The sequence below is a fragment of the Malania oleifera genome, chromosome 2 (genome assembly GCF_029873635.1).
Source record: "Malania oleifera isolate guangnan ecotype guangnan chromosome 2, ASM2987363v1, whole genome shotgun sequence".
NCBI classification, from domain to species: Eukaryota; Viridiplantae; Streptophyta; class Magnoliopsida; order Santalales; family Ximeniaceae; genus Malania; species Malania oleifera.
The window spans coordinates 54,748,679-54,766,024 of NC_080418.1; the positions used below are offsets into that span (position 1 = coordinate 54,748,679).

The 17,346-nt window shown below is 31.7% G+C and overlaps 1 protein-coding gene and 1 long non-coding RNA gene across 2 annotated transcripts; both read left to right on the top strand.

The window, feature by feature from the left end:
* The first annotated feature begins 5,352 nt into the window (after positions 1-5,352).
* Positions 5,353-5,802, top strand: LOC131148203 (uncharacterized). Its single transcript, XM_058097936.1, has one exon. The coding sequence runs from the start codon at positions 5,353-5,355 to the stop codon at positions 5,800-5,802; it is 450 nt and encodes a 149-aa protein (XP_057953919.1).
* Positions 5,803-8,770: 2,968 nt separating this feature from the next.
* On the top strand, positions 8,771-9,892 carry LOC131149028 (uncharacterized). Its single transcript, XR_009135110.1, has 2 exons — positions 8,771-8,891; positions 9,460-9,892. It is a non-coding gene; the product is annotated as an uncharacterized LOC131149028 (long non-coding RNA).
* Positions 9,893-17,346: the final 7,454 nt, after the last annotated feature.

Below are 17,346 nucleotides of genomic sequence, written 5' to 3' on the forward strand. Positions count from 1 at the left end.
CAATAGCCCGGTTGCTGCCACAAGTTTGCAAGGTGATGAAGCCAAAGAACTTGTAATTTCTTGGAATGCTAAGCACTGCTATATTGAAAATAAAATGAAATTTCTTTATTTCTCGAATTCTTAATCATATACGACTTAATCTTATAATATATAATACAATCAAATATTCTAAATAAGGAAACAATCTTCCTATAGAACAATATACAATCTTCTACATTTACCCACTTTCCTAATTTACTCAATATTCTCAAGGATACTCAGGATTTCAATACTTTCCCTCAAGTTGGATATATTAATCTTCTCCAACTTGCTAATGAATTCATCAAAATTCTTTCGTGCTAACCCTTTAGTAAAGATATTTGTAGTTTGTTCCTTAGTAGGTACATAAGTCATACAAATGATTCCTTCTTCAACCATCTTTTTGATAAAATGTCGGTCCACTTCCACATGTTTAGTCCTATCATGTTGAACTTGATTGAGAGAGATACTAATAATCGCTTTGTAGTCACCATAGAGTTTGATAGGAAATTTCACCGGAATGTGCAACTCTCCAAGAGTTTCTGTAACCACAATCATTCTTATATTCCTTGTGCAACTGCCTTGAATTCAACTTCAGCACTACTTCGAGCCACAACATTTTGTTTCTTGCTTCTCTAAGTTACCAAACTTCACCATACAAAAGTGCAATATCTGGTGGTAGACCTTCTATCTTCCACTGATCTTACCCAATCTGCATCTGTTAAAATTTTCTACTTCATTGCTTTCACATTTCTTGAAAAAAAGTCCTTTGCTCGGAGAGCCCTTGAGGTACTTAAGGATCTTGTACGCAACATCTAGGTGAGTCTTTTTTGGTGAATGCATGTGTTGGCTTACCACACTTACCGCAAATGCAATATTGAGTCTGGAATGTGATAAGTAGATTAGCTTACCAACCAATCTCTAATACCTCTCCTTTTCAACTAGTATTCTACAGTTTTCAACCTTCTTTATTGCTTCAATCGGAGTTTTACTAGATTTGCATCCAAGCATGCCAGTTTTGGTTAGGAGATTAGTGATATACTTTCGTTGAGAGACATTGATACCCTTTTTTGATCTAGCAACTTCCATTCACAAGTGAAAACAAAGGTGTAGTCCCAAGGAGGGGGGTAAATTGGGTTTTAAAATTTTCTTTTAATTCCTTTAATAAAAACTTAACCTTTTGTTGATAATGCACAACAACTTAATTATTTTTATTCAATCCACAAACACACAAACATACAATCAAACAAATTAACCAAGCCAATCAATCATAAAACATTCAATCAATATATACTTTGCTACTTAATGGAAATTCTCAGTTTTTTCAACTTGTGTGCAGTCTTGTTTATATAAATTTGAATCAAGTCCTGTATATATGAAATTTGTCTCTCAATTTGATATCCAATACAACATCCAATCACTCTTTCCAAATACTTAGACCTTAAATAAACTTTAAGTTAAAGAGTCTTGGGGTGTTGAATCAATCAACGTACTACTTTACAGTTTCCGCAAAAGATTGATCAACTAACGTACTCCCTTTTGGTTTCTGCAATTCCAAAAATAAATTAATTTTAAGTTGATTTAATATCTAATCCACGTAGTGTATATGATTTAGATATTTAAAACATCCTCGCAGTTTTATATGTGTTGAAAATAAAGAGAGGAAGGGAAAGAGAGAGTGAGACAGGGATTTTTACGAGGTTTGGCTTATACCCAGCCTACGTCCTCGCCTTTGGCAAACCATCAAAGGATTCACTAAACCAGTTCCTTTGTCAGGCGGAACAACACCGTTACACACTCCTTCAGTAGTCCGGATAGCATCGATAGCATATCTTTTATTATGTTTGATTTGCAGATGAAATAGAAGCATGAAGGAATAGAATGAAAATTTAAATGGAGATTATATGATGAAATCAAGTTATAAATTTAATTCTATTTTCTTTTATTTTATTCTATTTCTACCTACCATAGGTGCTAAGGAAAAGAAACTGAAATATTCAAAAAGGTACATATCTCTCTACTGGCTGACTAGGTGCTACGCAGTAATGAATTGAGAACTATTTATGAAGCTAGTAGCTTTAAGCGGGAAGCAAGGGGATGAAAAGGAAACCCTAGGCTTGGCTTGGTTTGGTTTCAATGTCATTTTGTCATCATTTGTAGTCTATAGCTGTTGCAAAATACAAGAGCTGTAAAGTGGTGGTGCCTGCTTCTCTTTGGACAGTGTGGGATATAAGTATTTATGATCTTCCTATAGACCATTAATGCATAAAATAAAAACATTGTCGTAGATAATGATCAAATATTTATGATCTTTGTTTAATTATTCACCCACACGACCAAATTAAATTGGAGTTCATATATGCACACATTGATTGTGTTGAAGTTAATAAATTTTAGATGAAGTAGCTAGGTTTATAATAAACAATATGAGCAAGTGACCATAATATATAGATGAGTCCTCAAAGATTGTTCAAGTAATAAACTAAATGCTCTTCTAATTAAATTAATATTAAGATTCGAGTCTTGAGGGTTTCGATTTTCTATTTGAATACTTTAAGCGGAGAAAGGTAGAGGAAGGAAACCTATTATTCCAATCAATTAATCAAGTGCCCGAAGTATCATGAATACCATTATTTCAAAACAAAAAAATTTATCTTAAAAAATATGCTTTGGAGATCTTAGGGTTTGCTTTCAAATAACTTTTGTAAGAATAATAAAATATAAAATCTTTGAATCAGAATATAGCTTTGAATATCACAAAGATTTAAGATTTTGCTTTCAAATACCTTGACGAAACTAGTCCTAAAATATTAATTAAGTTGCTGCTGATATAATTTTTGATAAGTGAACTGTCTATATAGGTTTCCGCTTCATTGAAATGCAGACACCTTTATAGCTAGAGGGAATTAATTTTCTTCATCCTTGTCTCCAGTAGTAACAGCAAATCTTTGATAATGATCAAATAAAGCACATTTCAATCTCAACTTTCATCTTGATGGGTAGATTTGTTCTACTTACCCACTGCCTTATATATTTAATTTTCAATCTCCTCCATATATTCGATCAATTAGTTTCATTATGCGTTGTCAATGTTGTAACTTGTTCTTTGTATTCTTTAAAATAATGAACACTTGATATATCTCTTGTAAGGCTACATAAATAAGAAGTTTATTAGAAAAACTAGATGTGCCTTCAAACTTGTTTATTTCATTTGTTGTACGAGTTGACAAACCAGCAAAAAGCATCCCATCCTTTTGTGCTAGCAATGGTGAGAATTCGGAAATGGAAAAAAAATGCAAGCATAACAGCATATCCTCCCATTAAATCCTACAATCATTTTGAGTCCAACTTAGGCTAGGCATTTGTATGCTACTTAGTGTATGTTTTGCATGCATGCATGCATGTGTTTATACAAAATGCGAAAGAGGGAAGTGGGAAACGGAACTTACTGTATGTATTCAATGTTGATTTTTGCTTTGGGGTTTTTGCAGGCGGCTCCAAATGCATAGTTCGACATGACAAGCGTGGACGCGCATAGATTTTCACAAAAATCGACCACTTTAACATCTATAGCGCCATCTTTGCATGGCTTCTTGCTGCCGCTTAAGCAGTGCAGGCGGCATCTCCGATCACATGTTGCGCCATTGTCCCACAGCCTTTCACTAACCTTCACAAAGAGGTTACCCGGCAGGAATTGATCCTGCCTGTTACCATTGCATAGGGTTGCTTCATTGAGGCAGTAAAGAGTTAGAAAGGCAGGTCAATTTAGTATTTAAGTATTTCACTTTATCTATGTTTACCATGTTAATTAATAGTTAGGATGCCAATTAAAGAGAAGCAGGCACCACCCAATTCGTCCGTTACACACCCAATTCTATTTTTAATTTTAATAGATTTTAATTTTAATTTCAATTTTGATTTCCATCTAAACACGACCTAATAAATTTGAACTTCAAGACCGGAGATACTTTTAAAATTTCAAGTTGGCCCCAACTTCTCAACTCGATCTTCTAACATTTTACACTAGAAAAAGCAGCTCCTCAGAATTCAGAATATATATAAATAAATTAAACAATATTACATGTTAAAATATTATGATATGCTTATGGTATTATTGTTGATTTATTATGCTATTATTTATAATCTTAAAAAAAAAAGTAAAATATTAACTATTATTATCAATTATAAATATATAATAATAAAATTTAATAATGATATAGTATATAAAATATAATAATATTGTATACAAAATATACGTAGGCACATATATATATATTATATTGTATATATATATATATATATATAATATTAATACAATTCTATATATAATATAATATTGCATAAATCTAAAAATAATATTAGTATATAATAATATACTACATATTATAATATAAAATATGTTAAACATTATTATTAGTATTTAAGTCATATATAATGATATTATAATACATAAAAAGTAATAGAATAATATTAAATTATAAAATACTATGTTGTAATTGTGGTACGATTACTTATTTATTATATTATTATGTATAACTTAAAATAAGATAAAATTAATATTATTAACATCTTTAATATAAGTATATAATAGTAAATTTTCATAATTATATAATAAGAAATAAAAATAAATTATTATTTGCAATAAAATATAATGCTATGGTTGTTGTTTTATTAAATTATTATTTTGTATTAAATAATAAATTATGTTATTGTTTTATAATATATGAGATTTTTATTTACATTTAATATATTACATATTAAAATATAATGTTTATAAAAGATAAGATAATAATAATAATAATAATAATAATAATAATAATAATATAACAAGCAAAGAATAATCAAGTGCATGATTATTAAAATGATTTTATTGTAAAAGATTATTTATTTTATAACTTAATAAATTATATTATATAACAATTATACTTATAATATTATTATTTCATATTAAATTAATTAAATAAAATTTTTATACTATCTAAACTTATTTTCTATTCCTAACTATATAAATACGGACTATTATGATACATTTCATTTTCAATTCTATTTTTAATTTTAATAAATTTTAACTTCAATTTGAATTTCCATCTCAACACAACCAAACAAATTTGAACTTGAAGCCAGGAGATATTTTTAAAATTTGAAGTCGGTCCCAACTTCTCAACTCCGTCTTCTAACATTTTAAACTCGTAAAGGCAGCTCCTCAGAATTCAGAACCCCCTGCCTCAACGGTTATCACTGGAGAGCAGCCACCCAGAGCGAGAGAGAGAGAGATTGAATAGAGGCCCATAACCCTCCAACCTCCCGAAGCACCAGCACTCAGCCAGAGGTGCCATGGGCGACTTCTCCGCCAGCAGCAGCCACCGTTCCCGCCTCGACGACTGCCACGGCGACGCACTCATCCGCCATCGCGTCGACTCGCCGCAGTCCGTCTTGGACCCCTTGCTCTCTTCCATGGCCGGCCTCAGCTTCACGCGTCATCGCCTCCAAGATCCGCGCGGCCGCAAGATCACCAAGAAAGGAACGCGTACCGTCGAGGACTCAATTCCCCGTGGCTCCCGGCGCAGTGCGATTGCCTCATCCGATTTTACTCCGCCGGTCCCGATCGTGGTGAAGAGGCGGCGATTCACGACCCTCATCGATAAGGATGACTGCGGAATGGATGACGGAGATGCAACGCCTGGGGTCGCAAGAAAGCTTGGGGGCCTCCTGGATAAGGTGGCTTCGGAGAGCGCCGATCCTAAGGAAGAGAGGCAGGGGGGGCTCCATTGGACCATGAACTGAAAACGAAGACGAAGTACTTCCTGCGAAAATAATTAGGGTTTCCTCGCGGTTATCCACGCTAAGGAGTGGTTGATTCTGTATACGGTCGGTGAATTCTTTTGTCTCGACGAAATTGAAGAGCATCGCATTGGGTTGTCTGAAAATTCTTTCCCTTCCTCTCCATTTTATGTCATAAAATGTTGTAAAGACACTCTTTGGTTGTCTGTTTCTCGGCGCGCCCAAATTAAGAAATTTTTTGGATGTTGGGGTAAAAAGTTTTGTTAATGTGGATTTACTGTGAAATTTTGATGTTGATTCAATTCGCTGATTTTTCTTATTGTTTTTAAAATCAAATGCATCAAAAGTCCATGTTTTGTTTCTTAACATCCTGCAAGTTACAAGCTGGGAGGAAGAAGAAACTTTGGGTATTTTTACTCTGAATGGTTTATAAATGAAGACTTCTGTTGTTAGGATTGTTTGCATGACAGTGGTAATTCCACTTCGGGTGGGGTTATGTTGATACGGTATCAGAGATTCCATAGTTGAGTATATGTGAATATGTTTTATTTATACTATATTAAAAAAAATGGTGTGAAAAGTTGTGGCGTTACAAAAATATATAGATTTTTTTTTAACCAAACTCCAGAAGTGGATACCGAGTATTTCTTATTCAGAATACAAATACCCGAAGTGGAATACCGGGTAAACTGTCATGCAAACAATCCTAATAATAGAAGTCATCATTTATAAACTATTCTACGATAAGGTTGTCAAGACTTTCTATTTTTAGCAAATGCAGATATAACTTTTATTTCTTGGAGTGCGAAGCCCTGTTGCTGCCACCAGTTTGCATGGTGATGAAGCCAAAGAATTTAGAATTTCTTGGAATGCTAAGCGCTGTAGCCATGCACACATCCCTCCTGTTTACTTCGTATTTTTCTTTAATTTCCAATCTAGCAAAAATAACATGTTCCAAAACATTTAAAAGCATTCCAAAAATAGAAATAATTGGAGCCAGCATGGGGGAAATACGTGCAGATTCTAAGCAAAAGGGGAAAAGGGGAATGCATTCTAAGAGAAGTTGAACAAAGGACCCATAATTTGTGTCTTGTTTCCTGCACTTCTGCCAATTTCTTATGCAGGCAAATTTCGCAATGAATGAAGATACAATTAACATTTTTTCTGCCATTAGGGCTGAATTTTGGAGCATTAGTTTCCACTATAAAATATCATTTTGAATGAACTACAATCCACACAAATCCAAATTCAGAATTTGAAGTTTAAAGTTTGAATCCCCAGATATAAGATATCCTAAAATTGAGAACCCAAGGTAACCTATATTAAATCCCAAGAGATAAAGATGGAACCTACGAGTAAAAGCAACAGAATTGAAAGAACAATCACAATATTCAGATTTGTGATTGCCTGGAGAAAAATAAGAACCAATAATAGCAATAAAAAATTTCAAAAATTATTAATTGGGATTCCATAATCTTTTCAGGTAGAACAACAGTAAATATAACGCAACAAAAACACAGAATAAGTTGAAGTCCACACATCCCAATTCCAAATGCTGAACTCCCAAATGCAAAACATTAAAGACAAGATCTTTCAGTTTTTAACAAGAGAATTTGAAGAAAGATCACAAAGTTCAGATTTGTGTTGACTTAAAAAATAAATTCAAATACGCAACTGATAATTGACCAGTGCATTTTATAAAATAATAATACGGACCAATATGTAATTTATAAAACACCATCAAAGAACAGTACTGGCCATATAAACAGAAAGCAATCTGAAATAATAAACTCCATTTGCGAAGCTTTAGAAATTGTAGGAAATATTAGAAATTAGAACCACATCTATATAATCACATAATTAACTTAGATCGAGTGAGAATTATCAAATTCCAAAGCTGGCATGGCACAAACATAATAGGCTAGGATAACCTTATTGATAATTAGCCATTACATTAGAATAGATAAAAATTCGTAGCAATAAATAACAATTCATTAATGTAGCAAAAAATATTCCATCAAGAATATCGCAATGGAAGCTACCAAAAACTGAACTGAGAAAAACAACTAACATTGCATTGACCTCCTTCGGATCAATGCTTAAAATGGATGTATAGTTCAAGGGAAGACCCTTTTCCAAGTCCTCACTGCAGCCATGCTGTGAACTAACATACGCAGAAAGCATCCTTCTTTTTTTTTCCTAAGAGCATACCTCTGCAAAATTCGCGCCTAGTGTTTATCACTTCTCCTATAGCCAGTCCCAACCACGAGTAAAGGAGGGCGGTGTTACACAGTTGACAGTGAGCATAAATTATTCCGAGATAATATTAGTGACGATTTCTGTAGTATTAGTGACGAATTAAATTCGTCACTAAAAGATAAATATTAGTGACGATTAAATAACCGTCACTACTATTATTTAAAAAAAAAAATTAGTTTAAAGTATTAGTAACGAATTTACAAATTCGTCACTATTGGTCCCTCATTAGTGACGGATATGAGAATCGTCACTAATACTTCCCTTTTTATTAAAAAAAAAAAAAAACTTTAAGTTCAGAGTATTAGTGACAAATTTACAAATTCATCACTATTGGTCCCTTATTAGTGACGAATTTGAGAACTGTCACTAATACTTCCATTTTTTTAAATAAATAAAAAATTTTAGTTCAGAATATTAATGACGATTTTATAAATTCGTCACTATGGGTCCCTTATTAGTGACGAATTTAAAAACCGTCACTAATACTTCCATTTTCTTTAAAAAAATAAAAAACTTTAAGTTCAGAGTATTAGTGACAAATTTACAAATTCGTTACTATTATTCTCTCATTAGTGACGGATTTGGGAACCGTCACTAATACTTTCCTTTTCTAAAAAAAATAAAAAAATTTTAGTTAAGAGTATTAGTGACGAAATCACAAAACGTGCGTCTAATGGCTATATTAAGTTTTAAACTAAACTTTTTTAGTTTTCTGCTCACTCTCTAAGAGGATCGATCGTTTCATGCATGCAATACTAACCCACTCTCTTACAGTGAAGATCGTTTATGGGTTTTGGATTTGGAGTTGAATCGCTTCAATTTCGTCTTCGATGGTTTCTCAGTGCTCTGTTCATATTAGTTTTTGTTTCGTTGGTTTCTATTTGAATCGTTTTATATTGATTTTATCTTTTTTTATCCTTGCTAAGTTTCGCAGTTCCTGATTTCCCTTTGCTCGGATGATTTCAGTTTTGTGGTTGGAAAAACTTGATTGAAACAGAGGACTTCGATTTCAGTCCTAGTTTTATTTTCTGGTTTCTGCCCCTGGAAAAATGAGAAAGTTTTTCTGCTTTTCTAACCCTGAGATTCAATTTGCGTTAATTCCCACATGCTGTCATTCAAAATCTGGGATTTTATTTTCTTTTTTGTCTAGAGATTTTACTGGGAAAAAATTCTAAGAGATTCATTAGTGTCGTGCACGTTATCAATCTACCTTTCGTTCTTTCCATTCCTCTGTATATTTAAAAAATCATTAAGTATATCATATTTGGACCTAATTTCTTTTCACAATTTCCAAACCCAAATTGAATTTTGATGGTCATATACTATGAAAGATTTTTCAACATCAGGTCTTTTGTGATACATGAAATTGCTATATTGACTTGAATTTGTTTTTTAAATTAGTGAAAACGGGCCCCAGTTTTGCTGATGCTGCCATGGGAAGAATTGCACAAGGAACTAAGGTTTTAGCTGAAGGCGATTATGAGAAGATCTTTCGTCAAACTTTTGAGACTGTTCCGGAGGAGCTACTTCAGAATTCACATGCATGTTACTTGTCAACATCAGCTGGTCCAGTCATGGGAATCTTATATGTATCTACAACAAAGCTTGCATTTTGTAGTGACAATCCTCTTTCTTATAAAGATGGCGATCAGACTGAATGGAGCTACTACAAGTTATATATCCTCAAGCCCTACTAGCATATGCAGTTTTAATCAAAATGATTGTTGTGTGAAAGAATATGTGTAACTGTGAGATTTGTTTATTTGTTCATTTCAAACTCGATGAGGTTCATTGCAGTCATTAGTGATGGTTCATTTCTATTGTTGATTCATAATTCTTGTGAGGAACTTCGAAAAAATTGGCCTGCCATTTGATGATGATTTCCTCCATTTGAGAGCAGCACAAGTAAGGTTGAATTCTTCAAGAAGTGAAGTGATGAAGAATTTTCTGGATGTTCACTAACATTATTATCTTAGCCGGCAGAGTTATGAAAATTTGGCATCTTTAGTATGACATAAAATCAATCTCAGCATGATAAGATTCCACAAACCTGTGACACTCATGGCTTAATCTTTACCCTATTCCACATGATTGTGTTTGTGTGATGCATGGTTATTTTTCTGAGAAATTTTTTGGGCCATTGTCTGGTGGGAATAGAAACTCCCCGATCTCGTCCATTAATGATTGAGGCTCATGAAATTAGAATTCTTCTGAATTTTTGTGCTATACTAGCATTAACTAATGTGAGAATGTATCTACATGTCTGCTTTTACAATGAGCGTACTACATTTGGGTGTTGATGGGCAGAAGAGACTTGTATGTCCCAGCGCGAGGCATTTGTTGAGCTGGTCATTGGCCTAAAGAACTACCTATTCAATAAGCAAGTCATTTATATTTAATGCTTTGAAGGAGAGGCAATTGCATGACTTTGTCCCAACCTAATTTGCGAAGTGCAAAGGGCATTTATGAACAAAATGGAACTACTGTTTTCTATCCAAATCTTTTATTAATTTGCAAAGTGCCTGGGACATACTGTTGCCACAATCTTTATTGCTGATGACATTTTGTTCATATCCTTTATCTGGAGCTTGACCTATTAATAGCCACTGTAAATTCATTTATCAAACCAGACCTCCTTTTTAGTGAGAATGAAATTATGATCTGAACATGATTGATGTAATTACTGTTTATGCTTTAGTAAAAAGCAGCGGGTATGTGTTTATATTTTGGGAACATCTTTCTGATTTACAAATCTGCACTGATTTGTTGGAAGAGCAACTTTTTTATCCCTGCCTTCTTATTTTATTTTTTATTTTCTATGTCTAAAAGCATATTATTTCATTTCTTTGTGAATTTTTAATTAATTATCTTGGGAGTTTGATTATTATAAAAAGCAACTACTGAATTGTGTATATGATAAACATGTGGTGTCACAAATTATGCTTGTCGGCTCTTATTTGTGCATGTCATAGGGCTTTTCTTTTTAATAGAAAAAAGAAAATTTATTAAGAAACATGAGAATTATGCTGAGGAGACTATTAAGCCCTATTACATTAAGAAACAAGAGAATTATCCTCAGCATAATAACAGCAAACATCAAGCAAACAAAGCCATCCAATCCTATTGAAAGTCTAAGAACCCAACAAAATTTAAATCCTAAAGAAGATTTTTTTTTCTTCTTTTTAAGAGATCAAACCGAACTTTAGCGATAAAAAAATAACCCAAGCAAAAATTAACTCTAATGATAATATTAATTAAGAAGAGAAAGAAAATAAATTAACTTTAGTAATAATATCCAAACAAGATTTAAAAGTTAAAACTTTAATCACTATTTAGAAGAGAGAGAGAGAGAGAGAGAGAGAGAGAGAGAGAGAGAGAATAAGCAAGTTTGGGGTGGACTACAAAGTTGATTTTTATGTTGTCTCTTTTCTGAAAGATGCTAAAGTGGTTCATGAGTTGAAAGATTATCTCCAAAGTAACTCTTCCCCCCCGTCTTTTTTGTTTTTTTGTTTTTCTCTTCTTCTTTCTTTTAGATTCAATGTTCATCCGTTTATTTATTTATAGTTTTATATGGTATTCTCATTTATTAATTCTAAAATTTTACACACTTTGTCCATAGGCTGCAATGCAGATATCCATGTAATTGTGAAAATTGAAAGTGTAGACTCCATACAAAATCTTCATTCAATAATTTTTGCATCTGGTGGGATAGTTTTCAATATTTTTAAAGCGTTTCCATATTGTTTATTATTTACTCAATTAATATTTGAAAAAAGTAATGCACATATATGTGAACAATCTGTTCTCTGTTTTATTTCTTTAGCTTTGTTTTCTTAACAAGAGTTTTTCCAATATTCATACTAAACTTGTTTAGTAAAGGAGGGGCAAAAATTAGCTTGATGCAATTCTCTTTTCCTAGTATAACTGCGCATCAAATTGGTGTATCCTCCCAACTTATGAGTTCCTTAAATAGCCATTTTTGTTGCCATTTTCTTCAATGAGTTGGGAGCTCATTAAGATTTTCATGACTGCATTTTTAGTGTTTTCATTCAAACTATTGGGAAGCAGCTCGAGCACACAACAAGAGCTTAATGTGCATTCTTTTGCATTCAAAATGTCCTTATATATCCTTTTTATTGGTAAATAATATTTTGTATCCTTCATTCACCTATAAGTTACTTGCAGACTGTATAATGCATAGTTATTTAGACAATGTAGTTTGTATATCTGTTGGGCTTGGGCCATTGGGCTGGATTATTGACTTGGAGGATAAAACAATTTGAAGTAATAATTATGAGTATAAAGGCCTCAAGGTATTGGGGGCGTTGGGTTCACTGAGAACTTGGTAACATTTTAAGGGGATTTTATCATACAAAGATAGCAACTCATTTTATTTTACACAAAGAAACAATTGTAATTTTAAAATAGGTATGAGCACTTACCTAGAATGTCTATCAGTTCTTTCTCTTCTTCTTGTCCTTTTTGTTGTTTCTCTTTCATTATTATTTGAAAAAAAAAAAAAAACTTTTATAGGATAAAATCATAAAATCAGTGAATATCACACACACACACACATACACAATGCATTGGAAGAGGATTGGGGGCAAAACAAATGCATATTTGAAAACAATGAATGGTGTATTTTTTTTCCCATATGATGATTGATGAGGCTTATATATATCACTAAGCTATGGTTTTAGTGCTTGTTTGTGTTGGTTTGATATATTGAGCCATGTTGAATCTCTAGTTTTGTGTGTTTTAGAACTGCAATTCCATTTGGACAATGATATTAGGATTGGTTCAGGTTTCCATTGAATATAGATATCATTGGTATTTGACTTGGGAAAAAGGGCACTTCTAACAATGCACAGTGGCTTCATCTCCTATAAAACAAATTAAATGCTCTCTTAATCTCCTTTTATGCCTATATGCCTTCATAAGAACAGCACTATAGCATAATATCCATATATTGCCGATTGATTAAATTCATCTGATGGATAGCTTTTGATCAATGCACTGAACTCTTACTATCCTATTTTTGCTTAATGCTTATATTATTTGATGGATAGTTATTTCTGTTTAAATGCTTTTAAGCAACTGGATTGCATGCTATTTGTATGGAACGCCAACTGCATGGCTGATGCAGTATTCTGTATTGCATGATGGTAGTGGATCTACGGTTGCATGTTGTTTTATCTAAATGCCACCTGCATGGCTGATGTAGTGTCTTTGTGAATTGCATGTTGTAGAAACTCCTAAGATATCTAGTGCATGTTTTTGTGATATGCTGGATGAGAAAATATTATATTTACGGATGGCATGTTACTAAAATTTCATTATATTTTTTCCAAAATTATCAAAGTCCATGAAACATGCGCTAAAATGATTATGATATAATGCATGCTAAATTTTTTTTGAAAGGATGAGTGAATGATAAAAGAAGATTGATCTTCATCCTAGATTGATATATCTTGTGAACTACATACTGGTAGTGGACATTAGGACTGCATGCTTGATTTGAACGCCACCTGCATAACTGATGTAGTGATGTGTATTGCCTGCTAGCAGATATACTTTAAAGTTGTTGCATGTCTTAATCTAAATGACATATGTATGATACAAAAATCTTGTGAATTGCATGCTTTTGTGACTTGCAAGTTTGAAAAATGTTCTATTTATAGATGGCATGTTGCTGAAATTTTATTGAATTTTGTCCAAAATAATCAAAGTCATATATCATATTTTTGAGAATGATTATACTGTGCTGAATGTTCAAATATTTTTGAAAGAATGAGTGAAATTTTGAACTTCATCTCTAAATTTACTTTTGCATATGCTAATTGAAAATTTTATCACTCATGGACTCATTTGCATTATTTGATTATTATAGTTGTTTTTGAGTCTTAAGGAAGCCATGTAAATCATGAACATCACATCTTATTTTTTTCATAAAATTATATTCTGATATGGATTATTTGTAGGATGCATGAATACATTACATTATGTAATGCTTATTAAATGAAGCTCTTGTACACTCATAAAATTCAATACTAGTTGGATTATTATGAACTGTTTATTATAAACACCTAGGTTTGGAGCATATATCTATGGAAAATGTCTTATTCATAGATGAAATGTTGCCAATTTTTTTATAAATTGATAAAACTTGACTATTTAAAATTGTATCATTTTTTTTTTAACTATGTCTGAATGTTCGATTATTTTGCTATCAAATCATTGATACTTATAGTACATATACATATATGTTCAAAAATTTTATACTAATTTTTTTTTATGATTCTTAATTTGTAGGGTTTGCAGCTGCCATAACATCAGCACGATGTCATGCACTACAGTCGGATCCAGCTACTGATTATTTTTTTGTAATCTTTTTTTGTTATCTGAACAAATGGAATTTCTGTATTTTAATTTCAATTTATATAATGTATTTGTATTTGAATTTGATTTTTTTTATTATCTAAACAGATAAAATTTCTGTATTTTAATTGAATTTGTATAATGTAATTGTATTTGAATTAGAATTTTCAATAATTTCTGAATTTTATAGTAATTATGGTTTAATGTTATGTATTTGAAAATGTAATTACAGATTTTTACAAAAATTAATGATTAAAAAATTATTAATTTTAAAATTATTAGTGATGGTTTTAAAATCGTCACTAATAATTGTCCATATTTTAAGTATTAGTGAATGATCCAAAACTGTCACTAAAAGTCGAGTATTAGTGACGAATTTCAAAATCGTCACTAATAGTATAGTATTAGTGAAGGATCCAAAATCGTCACTAAAAGTAGGGCGTTAGTGACAAATTTGTTTTGAATTCTTCACTAATACTCTATTATTAGCGACGATTTTGAAATTCGTCACTAATGCCCTACTTTTAGTAACGGTTTTGGGCCAAACCGATGTAGAATTTATAGTAATGGTATTAGGGTTTTAGTGACGGTTATAATCCGTCACTAATACTATATTATTAGTGACGGTTTCAAAATTTGTCACTAATAATTATTAGTAACGGCAGATTTAGCAACTAATTTAAAATCGTTACTAATACTTATAAATTCGTCACTAATACTATTAGTGACGATTTTGTAATTATTAGTGACGGTTTTGATCCTTCACTAATACCCTAACTTTTTGTAGTTAGCAACTTGGATCATACGAATCGGATATAAACATGGAGTTTGTTAATCTATCCACAAGATACCAACTGGATAGGGGAAAATTCAGAGAAATGGAAACGACGGGATATCAACTTTGATATCCTAAAAAGAGTAAAAACAAAAATATGGAGCAGGCATTATCGTAGAGACAAAGACTTAAAAGATAGTACTATAGAGTTGTGTACAGAATTATAAAGACTAAGATGTTTTATGGCAAAAGATAAAAAATACAGTAGGTGTTTATGATCCTCGAGTTCATTTACTGGAAAATACAATTGAAAGCCTGCTATAGCCCAGTGGCAGATCTAAATTGTTGTAAGAATTCATTATTTTCTTACAGCATCATAACATCAATTGATCCATAATTATAATCAAAAATCAAATATAAATGTTTGTGATAAAAATAGTTTCATTAAAACCGTTACAAAATAAATAGATATGTTTCAAACATTTTTACTGCAAGAATTTGAAAATGATTAGACATATATCAAACTTGCCCTTCTTCTTACTTGGAAATCATCTTGAAATCAACTCATTAAAATACTATTGAATACATCTATCATAATATTCAACCAAGCAATCATATCTTTACTCGATTATTAATTTAAAATTTTAATTGCATTTTACACTTGATAGAATAACAAATCATTGACAATTTTTCACAAGCAAATGCATAAACAACAACAAACCGAGCCCTAAGTACCAATAGGTGGGACCAACTACATAATCCTTTTTTTCCCAATTTAAATGATCATGGGCAATTTCTACCAACAAATTCAAGACTACTAAATACTTATTATCTCATTTCAAGTTATTTTAAGTATACACCTACCCCTTCTACTGCCTCTTATAGTAACAAGCTCACTCCTCCTTACCAGCGCACTATGTGGCCTACTTTACAGATGCCCAAATCATCTGAGTCATCCCTCCTTTATCTTATCTTCCAAAGGCACTACGCGTAACTTACCGCAAATATGTTTATTTATTAATTTATCTTTTGACACTATACCACTCGTCCACCTTTGCATTCTCATATGAGAAATTTTTACTTTTTGGATATGTTATTTCTTAGTCACCCAACTATAGAACTTCTTTTAATTTTAAGGGTATTCTACAATCACTCTATATGTTTGAAGCACTTTTCCATTTTACCCTACTTACTTTAACTGTATGTATTACATCATCTTCATTTTCTCCTTCAGCTAGCATAATAGATCTAAGGTATCAATATCTACTAGTGTCATTAATTTCTTGAACATCAAGTTTAACCTTTTCTATAATATTCCTCCTACTATGACTAAAATTACATTTCATACATTCTGTCTCATTTCTATTTATCCTAAAACCTCTAGACTCTAAAGTTTCTCTCCATAATTCTAACTTAGATTCTACTTCACCTGTAGTTTCATCAATAAAGAAAATATCATCTGCAAACATTCTCCATAGAACATCATTTTGGATACTCCTAAAAAGTTTATCCATCACTAGAGCAAAAAGAAAAAGGCTCAAAGAAAATCCTTGATGTACACCTATTGTGATTGAAAATTTCGTAAACTCTCCAGTTGTAGTCTGAACACTAGTTATTACTCCACCATACATATCTTTAATGACTTAATTACCTACTACTTCTAAAACCCATCATAGAACTTCCCTAAATACCTTCCAAGTCAATAAAAACCATATACAAGTCCCTCTTCTTTCCATTAAACTTCTGCATTAATTTTCTTAAAAAACATATAGCTTTTGTAATAGATCTTCCAATCATAAAACCAAATTGATTTTTTAAAACCTTTGTTCCTAACTTTAATCTTTGTTCAACTACTCTTTCCCGCAGTCCATTGTATGACTCATAAGTTCAAGTTTTATGATAGTTATTATAATTTTAAATATCTTCTTTATTCTTGAATATAGGTATCAAAGTACTTTTCCTCCATTTGTATACCATTTTCTCAATTTTTATAGTTGTATTAAATAAATTAATTAACCATATAATTTTGTTATTACCTAGACATTTCCAAACTTCAATTGGGATATTATCTGATCCTATAGATTTTTCATTTTTCACCTTTTTTAATGCAAACTTAACTTCATTAATCTAGTTTA